This window comes from Leuciscus leuciscus (genome assembly GCF_965113295.1).
Source record: "Leuciscus leuciscus genome assembly, chromosome: 7".
NCBI lineage: Eukaryota > Metazoa > Chordata > Actinopteri > Cypriniformes > Leuciscidae > Leuciscus > Leuciscus leuciscus.
In genome coordinates, this window is record NC_138731.1 from 11,145,972 (window position 1) to 11,163,111 (window position 17,140).

The 17,140-nt window shown below is 37.9% G+C and overlaps 1 protein-coding gene and 1 long non-coding RNA gene across 2 annotated transcripts; both read right to left on the minus strand.

Annotated features, from left to right (window-relative positions):
• Positions 1-582: 582 nt before the first annotated feature.
• LOC309503539 lies at positions 583-1,706 on the minus strand. Its single transcript, XR_014207707.1, has 4 exons — positions 1,577-1,706; positions 1,293-1,472; positions 977-1,118; positions 583-692 (listed from the first exon to the last, which is right to left on the minus strand). It is a non-coding gene; the product is annotated as an uncharacterized lncRNA (long non-coding RNA).
• Positions 1,707-7,614: 5,908 nt separating this feature from the next.
• Positions 7,615-16,232, minus strand: LOC309503809 (uncharacterized protein). The gene is made up of 6 exons (XM_082176619.1): positions 16,137-16,232; positions 15,306-15,450; positions 10,020-11,239; positions 9,802-9,916; positions 8,150-8,189; positions 7,615-7,936 (listed from the first exon to the last, which is right to left on the minus strand). The coding sequence occupies exons 3-6, from the start codon at positions 10,228-10,230 to the stop codon at positions 7,874-7,876; spliced, it is 429 nt and encodes a 142-aa protein (XP_082032745.1). The 5' UTR covers positions 10,231-11,239; positions 15,306-15,450; positions 16,137-16,232; the 3' UTR covers positions 7,615-7,873.
• Between the last annotated feature and the right edge of the window lie 908 nt (positions 16,233-17,140).

A 17,140-nucleotide genomic window follows, 5' to 3' on the forward strand; every position in this document is an offset into this window, starting at 1 on the left:
GTTGTGTAACGCTTATTTTTATTAATATGATTCTTATCATGAACTGCACTAATGACTTAAGATAATAGTTTATTATGTGATATAATAGTGTTGTCCAGTTATGTCCTCTTCAGTGTCTGTTTAGCACCAAAAACACTCATATTTCAGAGTCCTTTCCTGATTCCTCCTCTCCTCTCTGTTCCATCATTACACCAGTAGATGGCGATGAGTGAGTGAGTCAATATATCACAAGGATGGACAAATAAACCATCATAAATGTTTAACAAATGTCACAATATACATAAATGTCAGACATGTAAACAGTGTGAAAGATGTGCCATTTTTCTGCCTGTGATATTGTTTTCATTTAATTTGTATCTATTTTGTCTATTATTGTTTGTTACTGTTTTGTATTTGTTATTGTTGCATAATAATAAATCCATATTAATAATAAAAAAAATACATCCAAATTAATAGAGGATCCCAAAACAAGTCCAACTGAAAAAGCCCATTTACAATTTTCTTTAACATTTATTACAAATATACATGCAACATTTCCAATTCAAGAGATACAAATGTGAAATAAAATATAAACAAAATAAACACATTCTTGCTCAGACGTGGACAGGCTCTGAGTTTCTGTCAGGTTGGTGTTGGACTTCTGGCTTCGGGTCAAGTCTCCAGCTCAGAGCTCTCAGCAAGTGTGTTATTTCCTATCCAAAACAAAGATTATAAGAACAAGTCAACTCATGAATGTTTTTTTAGAGCTAGAACAGAATTGAATTCTGTTTGGTTTACTGATTCTGTTATTTTCCTGTTTACTACAGGGATGCGGCTTTAAAACAATCTGTATAGTATCAAGCGCTATATAAATGAAGGTGATTTGACTATAACAAGAACATTACAATGAACACAAATTTGAAAATCTCACTACAAATAATCCAGAATCTAAGACAAAAGATAATAATCCTACTCTGCCTGTTACACTTCCACACACCTGAAACTGATCGAGTGAATCTCCTCAGCTTCTCCAATCTAGTGTAGATCACGATCAAACCACTGATGTTGTAACATCTGCTCTAAGCTGGGGCGTTTTGTTGGATCCCGGGATAGACACTGTCCAATCAAATCCCTGCAGTCTGTACACATTTTAATAAGGAGAGAGCTGGTTAGTCATGACCATGTGACCTGGCATTTTCGCTATACGTTGAGCTATATATAAAAATTCTGACACACTTCAACCGTTAAACTTTCTATACAAATTGTTTGCTTTATGTGTGTGTTTATCAATGTTCTCATCATTATTCACTCACATTTGGAAAAGTTGCGGTTCTCAAATGTTACTTTGGCTTGTATGATTTCCGTTGTATTAAGAAAAGGAAGACATGCGTTCGACACCTCGTACATCAACACTCCTAGAGACCAGACATTTGCAGGGACGGCGTGGAATCGAGGTTCTGTCAAGACTTCAGGTGGGCAGTAATCCGGAACTCCTGTAAGAAACACATTTGCACATCGTTGAGCTTTTTTTTTTTAAGCATCATCAAATAATTAGTAAGTCACTAGCTTCAGGTTTCCACACTCCCAAAATGCTCACCCTTGTATATGTTGCTCTCGTAGCCTTCACTACTAAATAGCTGACCGCAGCCGAAGTCTATCAGCTTGAGTTCTAGCGTGTCTTTCTTCAACAGGAAATTCTGTGAATGAATGTCATTATGGAAAACACCATGATGGATGCAGTGTTGCACTGCTTGCACAGCCTGTTTCATGACGACCTGTGAGAACCTGTCATTCCAAGGATCACGAGTGATTGAGTCCAGCAATCTCTCGCAGGGCTCCGGATACTCCATAACCAGAGTGAATCCTCTAGGCTCTTCAAACCACTGGTACAGTTGTATGACGAAGGGGCTTATGGATTCTCGCCTCATCATCATCAGCAGCGCCACTTCTGTAACGAGAGGTTCGGGATTCCCAGGCTAAAGAGAAGAAGCAGACAGAAGGTTAGCTGGGTAAAAATCTGAAGAAAACATCATTTTGAAATGTACTTTTCTTTGATCTTTTTAGATGCGTTCAAAAGAGCCTTTTCAGCTCAAAGTTATTTGGTGCCTCTAGGCTTATTTGTTGATCACATTTATACCTAATGCTTCCTACGGGTGTATTAACTACAGTAATCTGCACTTAAACAACTCCATACACATTCAGGTTTTGGCCAACTTACAATATTAAGATAAAGATCGTTGTCAATCTTGCGCATCCGCTTGATGGCAACCTGCACACACAAAAAAAACATCTTATTAAACCATCTGTAAATTGTTTTAAATGTGTTTTGATGCATGCAAGAGCAAAATGTTTGTACAATTCAGTAAGATTTACCTTTTTGCCATCAAATTTGCGTGTTCCCAGGAACACCTTGCCATATCCTCCGGATCCAATCATCTTTTCCACGTTATAGAAAGACTCAAAGGACTCTGAAAAACAAACAGAAAAATGTGAGACAATTATTAGCTTGCTAGATCCATTGTTTTATTGTTATTTGTATTGTTTTAACTTGACTCAGTTATGCATGAAATAGCAAAATCTCTATCTGTAGACTTTACACTGCCCGGCCTTATTTCAGTCTCACCTATTGAGCTCTTGTTCACTGGAGAAGCCTCCACGGCACCCTGAGCAGTTCGGCACCCTGTTGGCTCGACAGGAACTTGACCCGGCAGCGGAGGACACAGAAACCCTTCGAGGCTGTCGGACCTGGACAAACCCTGTTGCTTTGGGCTCTCCGATCCATCGCCACTCCACCTCCACTCGGAGCAGTACGAGCCTCGGCTGCTCAGACTCAGCGACTCTCTACACATCCTCTCAACATGGGTCTCAGGGCGGGGTGAGGACCAGGGTGAGGTCCAAGCTGAGGATGACGTGAAACACGGAGAAGAATCTCTGGAAGCAGTTCTCCAGGATCTGGACCAGCCTGAGGATGGAACATTTCAGACATCAAAAACTGTTGCTAGATCCATTGTTTTATTTAAAAATTGTCAGCGCAGGTCGAGAAAATAATATTATAATGGGGGAAATCATTTTAATATTCTGTAAAAACAAGCCTTATTTTGAGTGGAAAACAAGATAATACTGTTTAAAATAATGTTGGAGAAATAATGATTTACCATTATGATCTGGAGAGGGTGATGATGGTTCAGGAACAGGATCAGCTGGAGGAATAAAAGGCTCCACAACATTCCTGGAACAGCAGCAGAAAACAGCCTTAAAAGCCTTCCAGAACCTGAGGAAACAATCAGGCCTCTTCCAACGTCCTGGTGAAATGAAGAAAAAACAAATGAAAACAACTATTAGACCCGTCTGTAGTTGCAAAGTTACTTATAGTCGACAGAATGTTCAAAAGGGACCATCAAAATAAAGTGTTACCGTTACTTTAGTTGACAAATCAGACATTGAAAATAGAAATACAAACTAAGCCATTAAACTTCTTTATTAAAAGCCTATTCTGACCTCTGCGAGTGTGTTTAGATGAAGTGGACGGACGTCCATCATCTGGGTTCCCCTTCGCCTTCGTCCCGTGAGCCTGACCTGTGGACACAGAAACAGAAAACTCAGATATCCAGGAAGATCCTGACTCTGTGTCTGGGTCGGGTCTGACAGAGGTGGACAGTAACAAAGCACATTTATTTGAGTACTGTACTTAAGTACACTTTTTGAGCATCTGTACTTTACTTGAGTATTATTTTTCCTGGAAACATTTTACTTTAACTTCACTACACTTGAAAGTCAAGTATCGTACTTTTTACTCCACTACATTTCTGTCAAGGTCCTTGAGTAGAAAGTAGTTGGATTCTGACATCAATCTGATTTTCATTTTCAACGTTGGGTTTGGTCTTCTAAATGTCATTGTTTTGGAGCACACTAGCTTATAACAGTGGCTGACATATTCATACTAAAAGCCCAAAAACTTTAAATAGGGCACTATTTGAGGGAACAGCCCGAAACTGGGTGTCCGAAACTATTGTGGACGTTATTGAGAGCACTTATTCAATCTCTCATTCAATCCCACTACAGGAACTGTGTTCTAGAAATACATTTCATATTGATATGAGGGCAGGCAGGCATAGATTCAGAGGCATAAGGTACTGTAAGTATTACAAACAACAATAATAAAACAATGCATTGACATTTACTTTTTACTTTTGCTACTTAAGTACTTTTAAAAACAAGTACTTCTGTACTTTTACTTGAGTAAAAATCAGTCTTTTCAACTTTTACTTGTAACTGAGTAATATTACTTTCACTCAAGTAAGGAAATTGTGTAACTTACTTTGTCCATCCCGGGGCAGCGGATCCTGATCATCACGGTCATCAGAATCGGGTCTCCAAACCTCCTGACCACCAGCCGTCTGAGGGAAAGCAGCTCTCCTGGATCTGGAGTGATCTTAGGATGGATATTTCACATATCACATAGTTAGTTATATTTTAATAATAATAATCAGTAATCAATGTCTGTGGTCAATTACAAATTTTTACTTCAGTTAAGTTACTCAAATTCAAAACTTTATTTCGCATGCAAGGAATCAGATAAATGTGATCAAATGGGTTCTTCAAATTAATGTAACGTCAGTCATTGTACAACATCATACCATAAACCATAAATGAACAATTAAAGCACTCACCTCCTTCGCCCATCATGTGAGCCATCTAAGTTAACGTATATCCTCCAAACTGCAATACAACACAACACAACACAACACAACACAACACAACACAACACAACACAATAGAAATCTCCTCAGAAATAAAAATTTTCACCCCTGAAAAAAATATTAAACAAACAAATAAAAATATTCTCCGAAATTATATAACGCTTTCAAAAATGTAACTCTATATAAAGGATATATCCCCCGATGTCCTTCTACAATAAAAGTCTCCTCAGAAATCCAGAAAATAGCTTTGAAAGATCAAGTTTTGTGTCAGCAAAGTCTCAGCAAAAAGTCTGTTAATTCTCCTCGTCTCTCAATCAACAGACAGCGGTCGATCGTGAAGTGCGGATACATGCAGATTGCAGAATTCATAAAATGCGTTACTATTAGCAACTAAAATTCGAATCACGCACGCGCACATCGACTCTGATTTATTAAAATTTAATGTTGACGTTTTCTTTAATATGATATTCATTCTTTCAGACCAGTTTTATTATTAAAACCCGTGGAAAAAGCCACAAGGGAGAATAAATCGGACATCATATAAATTAATTAAATTGGCCCCTTTCCGCATATATAACCATCAAGGCCAATCAGCTTTCAGTATCACTAATGCGTCATCCAACCGGTTAGTAGTAGTGGTGAAGAAATCCAAATTAATTCTCTATTAAAATTGTTCACAATTGCTACCCTGTTAAATATAAACTTACTAAATTTGCCCCCATTAAATATCAAACTAAAACGACAGATTGCATTGTGGGTTTAACCTCGATGCAGCAAAAGATTTGTTGATTACAGTGAAACTTTTTTTTTCTTTGCTTACAAAAAAAAGTCTGATAATTATTAAAGCGTTGCAGTATTTCTTGACCAAAGTGCTTCTGTAATATTTAGTGTATCTATAGTGTATTAAAGGTATACATTTAATCACTTCTGTGTTTCCTGGAAATGGACCCTTCAACCTGTCCATTATTATCTCACCAGCTGAACTATAATGAGCATATATGTAATGAGCATATATAAAAACTATAATAACATATATACAATGTTATAAGACTGCAAATAATATTTCCTCCCACAATTTCTCTCATCTTAAATATATATTATAACTTTTTCTCACCCAATTGAATTTGATCAGAAGGGATGTGTAAGCACTATTATTTGAAAAACTTCTCTGTTTTGTATTATTAAAAGCATTGTTTGACTATACAAGGGTAAATATTTGATCATTCTACTATGGTATTTACCAAATGTTCTTATGCATTAATGCAGTAGTGGTTCTTCACTTTCTCTAGACTCAACTCACTGGGCCCATTTGGAGCAATCTGTGTCTATGTGCTAATATAATATACATCTAGCCTCTAGTCTAGAGAGAATATGGTTGTTCATATCCATACATTTACTGAATAGACAAGTATATACAGTATATATATATTATACTGTACACACACAATGGGCTTACATTCAAAAATGACTATGTAAGACTAAAAAATGACTTCATATTTCCTGATTGCTAGTTTCCCCAGTGTTGCTGTGGGTTTCACCAGTGTCCTCCGCACATGCAGGTATAGTTAATCAGGAACTAGAGGCTATATTGTGTGTGTCATCTCTGTGACAGACTGGTCACCTGTTCAGGGGGATTTTCTACCTTTGGCCTGTGCTAGCTGGGATTAGCTCCAGCTCCTGGATATTTCAGGCATACAAATGTGGTGTTTTTTTAAAGGTCAAAAGATGTAATTGGACATAGTGAAAACACAAACCTTTATTTGTCCACTATAACAGAAACTGTGGTTCAAAAACAAACAAACAAACAAAAGACTGTCTTCATGTACCGGTAATGTACTTAACATTGAGTGAGAGTAATTTGAACATGATCTTCAGGCTGCCGGGTGTGTGGCCATGTCCTCTTACTGGGAAAAAAGTAAAAACAACAATCAATAAATGAGAAATGTACAGAGGTGAATTAAGTTGCCATGTCGGTTTACTTATTCTTACCAGGATGGACAAGACAACCAATGCACCAACACCTCTTTATGTCCCTCTGAATTAGGTAAAAATAAAGAGCCAATTACTAAACAAATCATCATTACATTTCAATTTTTACATATCACTACATATCATTACATATCATTACTACATTTTTTAAAGCATTTAACGTAACTCATCAAAAACTTTTAACAAAGCACCACGGAAAGCCTCCATCCTCATGTGTCATTACTGTGGTCCAGCAACACCCCCAGCACAGAGACAGAGACAGGGGAAGCTGCAGGTCGAGGGATGTACGTAACGAAAGGTGGCGTGCTGAAAGGTGAATGCTACTACAACAGAAACTAACCCCTAACCTTAACAGACAGCTTTCACCACCAGTTAAAAAGACCTTTCTCCACAAGCAAAGCTCCAGCATATCCGCACTACAGCAGGTTTTGTCATCAAAGCATGAAATCTGAAATTTGAATTCCAATTCATCATTTAGGATTCTTATCATCTTAACCAAAACTGACCCATAAATGCCACTCAGACTGAAGAGCAACTTCAACAACTGCTGTTAACATATTCAGAAGTAATGGAAATATACACCTGAACTCTACATGTTATATAGTTAGATTATATGTTATATTCACAGTAGTAATGTACAGAATATTTTATATTAAAATATGAATTTACAATTCTTCACCTTATTAATCATTGTTTGTGTATTGGTGTGTGATCTTCTAACCGTATGCTCTTTTGCACTGCCTGTACTCATACTGTAATCAGTAAGCAAATATGAATTCCATTCCAGATGTTTATTTTTTGCAATAAAGTACCCTAGACATTAGCATACACTGAATGTGGAGTTCTTAACATTACAACAGAGCTAAATATTTTTGGGATACTGATCCATTCATAGTTTGAGCAAAAACATAAATTAATGACTTTATAATTTTTTTTGGGTGATTTTCCTTTTATTGTGACAGGACAGTAGAGAGATGACAGGAAACGAGGTGGGAGAGAGACGGGGGATGGGATCGGGAAAGGTCCACGAGCCGGGACTCCGGGCCGCCCGAGCGCAAAGGCGCTACATGTCTGCACTGACCACGAGGCCATTGGCGCCGACATTTAATAAATTATTTAAATTAATGTTCTGTACATGAAAACTTCACCGGTATTATTAACACACAACATTAACAGATTGAAATACAGATTAATGCCAACCTTTCTCAGACGCATCTTGGGTACAAATTCCACTGGAAATACGTCCAGAGACGCATGGAATGGACATTCTGTACAAATGTAAAATCTGGTTAGAAATGAATTAATTACTTAACTTGGACAGAGAATGTCTAAAAGTTCAAATGCAAAACAATTTTTAAACATCTAAAAATCTAAACAGCACTGAAACAAATATAAACATCAGTATTATGAGAACTTTCCAAATGGATGACAATGTGTAATAGACTAGCAAAGAGCTAACTGTATTGTATAACATTTTATACCTGTGTCTTTCTCTTTGCTGCCATGTTGACAGCTGACTTGCTGTGAAGTAAAACAAAACTTTTTTTAGCCTTAGTTCAAGTTCACATTGTTCCTTGCTCATTGTACTGGCTTTAGCCAAAGTCATTTCACTCAGTGGCCATCTTTGAAATGCCTCTTGGTAGGGCTGTAGTCAAGACCACCTTTGTCGAGTCCAAGACCAGGACTAGTCGAGTCCAAGTCAAGACCGAGTCCAAAGAGGTTCGAGCCAAATCAAGACCGAGTCCAAAGAGGTTCGAGTCCGAGTCAAGACCGAGTCCAAAGAGGTTCGAGTCCAAGTCAAGGCCGAGTCCAGGACAGGAAAAAAAAGTCTTATGCATGACATTATCAAGACAATCATTTTGGGTTATTATTTGTTGATCTAAAAGCAAAAACAGTGTCACAACACCCAGGATTTTTAAGTATAGAAATTCCCCTTGATATCATATAATCTTCTTATCTAAAGAAAACAGAATGATGACATATGGTGATACCTCATAATATCAGTGTTAGAACTGATATACAAACACCAACCCACTACTGTTACCACTGCTAGGTACTAGTACTGAGCATTTGAGCAACTAAATTACAATATAGCTTCACTGCAGATGTACACAGTAGTGTAGAAAAGAAGTGTCTTCATGTGCAGTGAAGCTATATTGTGGTTGGTATATATAAATATATATATATGGTTGGTTTATGCCTTCCCTGAAAAAAATATTGTATTGTATTATATTGTTATTTGGACGTGGGTTAATAGGAAAGACATTGTATTTTTTTAAACAACAATGAACACAGTGTAATTTAACATATGTTATTTTTATTTGAGGACAAACTGCAGAATTTTAAAATAAATTCATCAGGTGTTTAAGAAATTCATAAGAATAATTTTTCACAGTATAGACCTTATGCGCCAGAGAAACGAGGACGCCGCCATCTTTAGAATATTGTCTTTTAACTTCTGTTTTTGCGGTCGCTCTGTATATTTCTATGGCATTGCTGTCCAGGAGTAATTAGCTTTTGAAGTGGATTTACTTAATGTAAAGTTAATGAAAGTTATCATGAGGATTGTAATGTTTAAAGCAGATGTCTTAACAAATGTCAGTAGACCGGGAAGATTTTAAAACGAGCCGTTCATCCATAAATACGCAATATCACTGTGAAAATACAGACCGGAAGTCAAAAGACAATGAGCGCAGCGCTGAAAAGGGGCGGGGCTACATAAGGTCTATACTTAACTGTACAAGCATTTGTACAACGGTGTATTCTTCAAAAGCTTTTTTAACATGAACTATAACAGGAAAAACAAATCTGAGTAAATTATCGACTTTTAGAGTGTAGCATTCTGTCTGCAGGTGAGGTAAGTACAACTATTCAGTTTTACAAAAGTGTTTTGTTACACTTGAGAAATATGAGGGAAGGAGAGCATTTCCGCTCCTAAACTGGCTCTATGGGGCCTCATAATGAGCCCTCCAGCACTGAACACTCTTTCAACTGGTCCTGAAGAAGCAGGTACAGAAAGCACGTTGACAGCTAGGGCATGCAAATGACGGTTTTTGTCCTTGTTTTTCAACCAAAATACAAGGGCATCCTGCTCTGCCGGACAGCTCTGAATATCCTCCAGGTATGTATGTACCTCACTTTTGCCAGGAGCCGTGGACTCTTGGCGTTTGGGGGAGAATCCTGGGTTGGTTCTGTGGGTTCCTCACAGATGTCCAGGTCCACTTTCTTAGCCTGAGCGATCAAGCTGTCTGGAAAAAAAGAAAACAGAAGTAAATTTGACTCACTTCTTCTTCCACTTCAATAACCTTGCAAATACACTGTACTTTAAAGGGGGGATTTTGAAATAAATACCTGTTAGTGACTTCTGCAGTTCCTTCTTAGTATTTTGTATGGTGGTAGCACTGCCACTGGTTCTGACATCCATCTCAGCCCAGTTCATCCCGAACTGGGGGTCCAGCATCGCTCCCAGCATGTATATGTTGGTCAGTGGCCTACAGAGTCTCTTTTCACTATCCATTTCTGTTAAATGAGAATGTAGCTCGAGGACAGTAGGGACAACCATGCTGATGTAACAATTTCGGTCAATTCAGTGGCCTCAGCGAACGGTCCAAGAATTTGTGTAAGTTCTCTACACTGGGCCCATTCACGTGAGCTGAGGACAACATTCTCAAAGTCCACTGAGCACATCTGAGTTAGTGCAGTATGATCTAATTCGATGACTGCTTGTATTTGTCTGAATTGCGAATTCCACCTCGTGACATTTGAGACTGGAATGCTTTTACCACTTCCAAAAACAGCCTCAAATCGTGCCACTGTGCAGCAGACTGGCAAGTTTGGCCATTTTTGAGATTGCCCGAGACATCACTTTTACTTCTTTCATCCCATCCCCGATAACCAGTTGAAGACTGTGGGCAAAGCAGGATAGCCGTTGACGGGAACCAAGAAGAAAGTCTGTATCTAACTGTTCCCCAACCATGTCCTCCTCATCCTCACTGTCATCTGAGTGGTCTGCCATAATGACTTTAAAAGCCTTCTTGGTGTTAGCTGCATTATCAGTGATGATAAAATCTACCTTATCACTGATATTGTAGTCATCTAGTATTTCATCAAATGCAGCTGAAATGTTTTCAGAGCTGTGACGCCCTTTGAATCTCCTGCAGTCCAGCAGGTAGGCGTTCAGAGAGTACCCACTGGCTGAAGAGTTGAGAACATGAGCTGTGACTCCCAGGTAAGATCTGACCATATATCAGCAGTTACAGAGATTGATTTCTGATCTACCAGACTGGACTTGATGCACTCTTTCACTCTCATCACTAGTTGAGGTATCTGTTTGCTGGTTATTGTTGTTCTGGAGATTGGGGTGTATCTTTCATCCATGGTGTGTAAAAAATGTCTGAAATGTTCATTTTCCACGATTGATATAGGTAGACAGCAGCCAATGATAAGGTCATGGATGATCGAAGCATGAAGAAGCATTGTAAACTTGAACTTGCAATGGTCGCTGCTGAAATGCATCATCAATCATTGGCTGTGAATCCCCCAGTTGAAGTCCTTGGCGATACTCCTGCAGGCTGGAGATGGAAATACAAAAGCATCTATAAGTGTTGTAACTGAATAACAGGCAGATAATAAGCTTTATTTAAAGAGAAGTGAAATCTGTATTCCCAATCATTCATTAATGTCCACTCCATATACTGAGAAAAACTAAATAAAGTTGTGTCTGGATCGTCAAACTATTAGCCTAATAAATGTCTTTCAAATGGCATTCAAAGCTGTGTCCAGACACTGACATGAAGGGAGAGCCAGAGGGATTTTGGTCATCCAAGTGCAGCTCCTATCTCTCTGAATGGGGAAACATCCAATTCTCCAAAACTGTTAAATTATTACATTTAAGATAAAATTTCAGATTTGAAATCACCAATAAAATTTGACAACTACAGTCTCATAAAATGTTTTCCCTACAGTATAAAGAAAAACAAAAAACTTTTCAGACTGGAGCAGCCAATGGGCATGAGCGTCATACACACGAATCTCAGAATACTGTCTATATCTAGAGCCACCGGAGCTTCTAACGGCAGCTGGGATGACGTGTTAACTTTTCTAATCAACACTTTGCTCTTTTATTTAGAAGATTGGATTAATTTGCCATGTTGGGCATTATTAATGAGTAATAGAAGTGAGTCTTTGCTTCAGCCCATCTTCTTCTACTCACCATTCTGGTTTTAATACGACTCTCTCTATCTCTCTTCTCTCTTCCAATTCATTCATCTTAAGTGCACTGATCATTCTTTTCTTTACCTGTTTCTTCATCTCCTTTGCCTGTTTAGTCTTTTCTTTCACTTTCATGTCTCCTTCCTCAACAGGTCTCTCTGGTTCTCCGCCTCCACTTTCTGTCTCTTGCTCTTAAATTTGCTCTTTATCCTCCGATCTTTCCTTCATCCTCACTTCTACATTTTTCTCTGATTAAATGTCTTCATCTTCTACAGCCTCTTTTACTGTACAGTAAGTCCTGACTCTCTGTCCTATCACCCTCTGTGTCCTCTTGCTCTTTTTCTGGACTTTTGAATCTCTGTTCCTCAACAGGCCTCTCTGGTTCTTCCTCCCCACTTTCTATCTGTTGTTCTTCGATCTGCTCTTCATCCTCCAGTCTTTCCATTTCTACATTGTTTTCAAGTATAATGTCCTCTTCATCTTCTACAGTCTCTTTCAAGTCCTGCCTTTCTGCTTCATTACCTTCTGTGACCTCTTGTTCTTCTTCTGGACTTAAACCTTTAAAAAAAGTACCATTAAAGTCATATATATATATATATATATATATATTTTTTTTTTTTTTTTTTTTTTACAGTACCATTGGTTTGGCTCATTTCTTGAAACAGAAATTACATTCTCAAAACTCTAAGATCATTTTGCAAAACAGTCTTACAGTTCAGCACAACACTATAGCTCACTTGAAAAAGCTCATATCTCTCCCAAAACTGTTCATTCATGCTTCAAAACTAAATTTCCTTCTCATTTAAACAGTCAGTGCCCCCAAAATGCTTCGTCCCTTTGGCATTGTGTAAGCACTGCAAGTCAAAATGTTTAGATGTTTTGTCACTATGGCAGAGGACCATTGAAATATCTCTCAGGTCCACCTTTCAGTCTTAGCCCAGTCCTTCATTGACAATGGTTACTGTACTGTTTTTTGTCTAGCTAACAGAATACAATTGTGTATAAAACTGAAAAAAATAAATAGGATTTTAGGGTAAGAGTAGCCTCCAAGGTTTAACATCACACACTGCACTCATACTGCCAAGGAAATTGTAACCATTATCATTCACACACATAAAATAACTTCCATACATCAGAGTAAAAAGAAAATGTTTACAGCATAATATACTGTAATATAAACACACAAACAAAAAATGATATGCAGCCTACAGTGCAGTAAATAAAGCTGGAGTTTCACAACTAACAGTTTTTTCAGTGGTCGCTGTCCTCACCCTCCCTCTCCTGGCCACCGTCCTCCTCACCCTCCTGGCCATCCACACACTGCTGTCTGTCTGGCCACAGATTCTCGTCCACATCACAGCGTATATTCTCCCTTGCGATGCAACGAGGGAAGAAACGGCGTGCATGTCGCAACCATCCCCTACACTGATCTCCTGTAAGATCCTCACACGCAGCGTCCATTGCATGGAGCAGGGACCTCTGATCTTGAGCCCGATGCTCATACACTCTCCACCTCCAAGCGGAGAAATACTCCTCAATAGGATTGAGGAAAGGAGAGTAAGGTGGTAGGAACACCTTGACCATCCTTGGATGAGTAGTGAACCAGGCCCTGATGAGCGGGCCACGGTGGAAATTCACATTGTCCCATACAATGACATATTGTGGTAGGTGAGGCCCTACGAGACCTCTCTCATTTTCAGGGATCAAATCAAAATGAAGGCAGTCCAAGAAGATGAGGAGGTTCTGTGTATTACAGTTTTTCTCAGTCGCTTTGGTGCATTTCTCACATCACTATTTACATTTGCACAACAGTTAGTTCAACCTCCACAACATTTAGTTATTTGTGCACATCATAGTAGCAGTTTCTCATTCCTTCCAACAAATTGCAAATGCTTTTGGACATGCATCAATTGCTTTCATACAACTCTCTGCTGTTTTATAACATTATCATTTGCTTATGTCATGACGTCAGTCAAAATGAACTATACTTGTGAATGCTGAATAGTCATTTCATATAAAACTAATAGTCCTCATTTCATTGCTTGAGTCATTACATACAAAAATGTTGAACTAGTTGTCAAAATCTGTCAAGCAAATTGTACACAATTATTTTTTTTATTTTTTTTTATTTTTTTGTTGAAAATGTCTCCTAAATTGAACAATTTCTCTCACGTGAATCTCAGCTTTCACTGATGAGAAGGGGTGTGTGAAGCATTAGTTGCAACCAATGTTCACTTCCAATATGTACTGCAATAATGTGTTTACAGTTGTGCACAGCTCTACCCAAAGGAAGTTTATGTTTGTTGTAAATAAGGGTGTCTTTTTTATTTTGCACAATGCTGTGAACATGAATATGCAGTAAAAATGTGAAACATACATATTCAGTGTCTTGTACTCAGTTACCTCACTAAATACAGTAATGTGTAACTTTACTGTATTTTTCAAATGGCTGTGCAAATAGTATATAGTGCTGTCTTGAGCATTTTCAGGTAGTGTCACCAAGATCTGACTTTTTTGCATTGGAAAACATTTACAGAGTAAACTGTCATAATGAAAATGTGACAAAGCCATTTGACTATCTTGTTCATAAACAATGGTGTCAGGACTTTTCATCTTGATGACATTGACACTTTCATTGACATGAATACTTGCTTTTGAGGAATGAGCTATCTCCATTTTGAGCAAGTGACACGCTTTTGCAGGTTATCAACTAGGTTTTGCAGTTTGTACTAATTGTTTTGAGAACTGCATTAACTGTTGTGCAAATGTAAATAATGATGTGAGAAATGCACCAAAGCGACTGAGAAAAACTGTATATGGGCCAAGACTGGGGATGTGAGTGGCCACACCATTCTCAGATATGGCAGCACACATAGTTATATTGCCCCCTCGCTGGCCTGGGACATCCACCGTGGCCCGGTGGCCAATAATATTATATGGTGTATATATACATATATGATATTCATGGTATTATGTTCTTGACTAATTTTGACAACTGAACAGACTATTGTGCATGTAATGACTTATACAATGAAATGACGCTGACACGTTTTGGAGCGAACAACCATTAGACTGAGAATCAACAATCAGTTTAGATCAACAAGATCTATTCACTTGGGAATTGTGCTAAATGTAGGCTACCTGTACTTAATCATTTGCAAAGATGTACTGAGACATTGAGACATGTACTTAGACATTTGCAATTTGATGAAATGAATGAGAAATTCAATTCTGTTGTGAACAATTGCCAAGTGGTTTGGAGGTTTGTCCATGTTATTTTGAGAATGTCATTTCTGTTTCAAGAAATTAGCCAAACCAATGGAGAAAAACTGTAAATAAAGTGTAGTTTAACATAGAAACTTGTATAGCTACAGTATTTAGGTACCAGTGCTTGCAAATACAATTTACCCTGTAAAATATACTCACAGAGGATGAGCATTTTGTCCATCACCATATGTCCCTCAGGTGGGAACTCAAAGGGACACTGGACCTCCGTTGTCCACTTATGGGCCTTCGAACATTTCCCTAGTAGAAGAAGAGGAACATATCCCAGAGCTTTCAGCTTCTCCATCTAAAATATAAGAACGTCAAACAGTACAGCTTTTAAAAATGGTTCATAATAATTCTGAAAGAAACAGTTAAAAAATATGCTAAGCATCATGTGACTCCAAGCCAACATGTGTTTTTTCTTGCTTGAACACAAAAACAGATTATTATTTATATTATACCATAAGGAAGGCTATTCAGACTGTTTAATTTCAGAAAAACTAAACAAATCAAGGTTTCTGCTAAAGTTGAGTATGACAAGCTTTCTGCTTTCAATGAACATCAGTTCTCTTGGTAGCCATATTTGCAAAGCCTCCAAGCAACTTTTTTTTAGGTTATGCAAGGCTAACTGCTATTTACTTGAATGGGGAACTCCTGAAATCTCCAAACATATTGTAAAATTAGCAATAAAATCTGACACGAACTGTGTCATAAGATCAAATAGAGTTAAAACTGTAAATTTTGATTAGATTTAGTCATTGTGCATGTGCAGTAGTTCTCCTTTTACTGGGAACCAGAGCTTCTAATGGCAGCTGCAGTGATGTGTGACTTTACCAACAGCCTATTAGCTCTTTCATTTACAAGAGTTCTGTCCATCAGTGGCACATCAGTGGAAATAATATGAATTTCTTTTCTTTTTTTAACTGTCAGTTTACAGGAATTACAATTGATTCATGCTAATGTATTGTTATGGACTTGTATGTAAAACACCTTTTGTCTCAACAGAAAAAACTGAGACAAACTAAATCCAGAAGAACTGCGGGAACGTCTCCAAGATGCTTGAAGAAGAAACCTTCCTGCAAAGCTACAGTACTGTGAAAAGTAGCCCACTGGCACTTGGGTCCGTGTACTTTTTGATCATTTCATTTCCTGTTTGGAATGGAATAACGAGAAATGAAAACCAGCTCGTTTATTCGTTTTTTAGTTTAGTTTAAAAAAAAACGAAAAATGAGATTTTGGCTCGATTTTTAATTTTCGTTAGTGGTTTAAAAATCGGTTTATGGGTTCGATGTTTTATTTGCACATGTGGTCGCCGCTGAAACGCCCCTTTCATCTGATTGGTCAAACCGCTCCACCTTCAGTAAGCTACGAGCTTTTCTTTCTGTCAGGCAGAATAAGAGTCAGTACGAGTGCGGCACTGACAAATGCACTTTAATAAAATAATGTCTGAAACCACCACTCACTGTTAACTACACACAATATTTGAAGCAGAAATATGTTGCTGGTCACGTAATTCGTGCTGCTGCGATTTGCAAGCAACCCCATTATGTGAGCCACAGTATATGACAGATTATATTAGCATATTTCCCATTGATAAATACAGTGCAAATAGTTCCGTCTCTTTGGATAAAAGTGAAGTGGAAATAAAAATCAATAATAGGCTGAACTGTACCATGATAATATGTCTTTAACATTTACCACTCTAGTCTTTTATTTACACCAAAAGGCAGACGGGCGTGTGTAACACAGCCTATATGGGCTATAAATAATTTTGAAAATTGAATAGAAATAAAGTTTATATTTTTTAATATAAGCATGTGTAGCCTACTCAGTTCACATGAAAAGAAAGAGACAGAAAAGAGAGAAGCCAGAATCAGTGAACGTAAATTAAATACTAACAAAATTACCAGGTTTGGGATTAATTGTTATTATTATTATGAGAAATTGACTCCGGCTAGAACTTTGATGCTTCACCAAACTCAGCTCAGACCCTC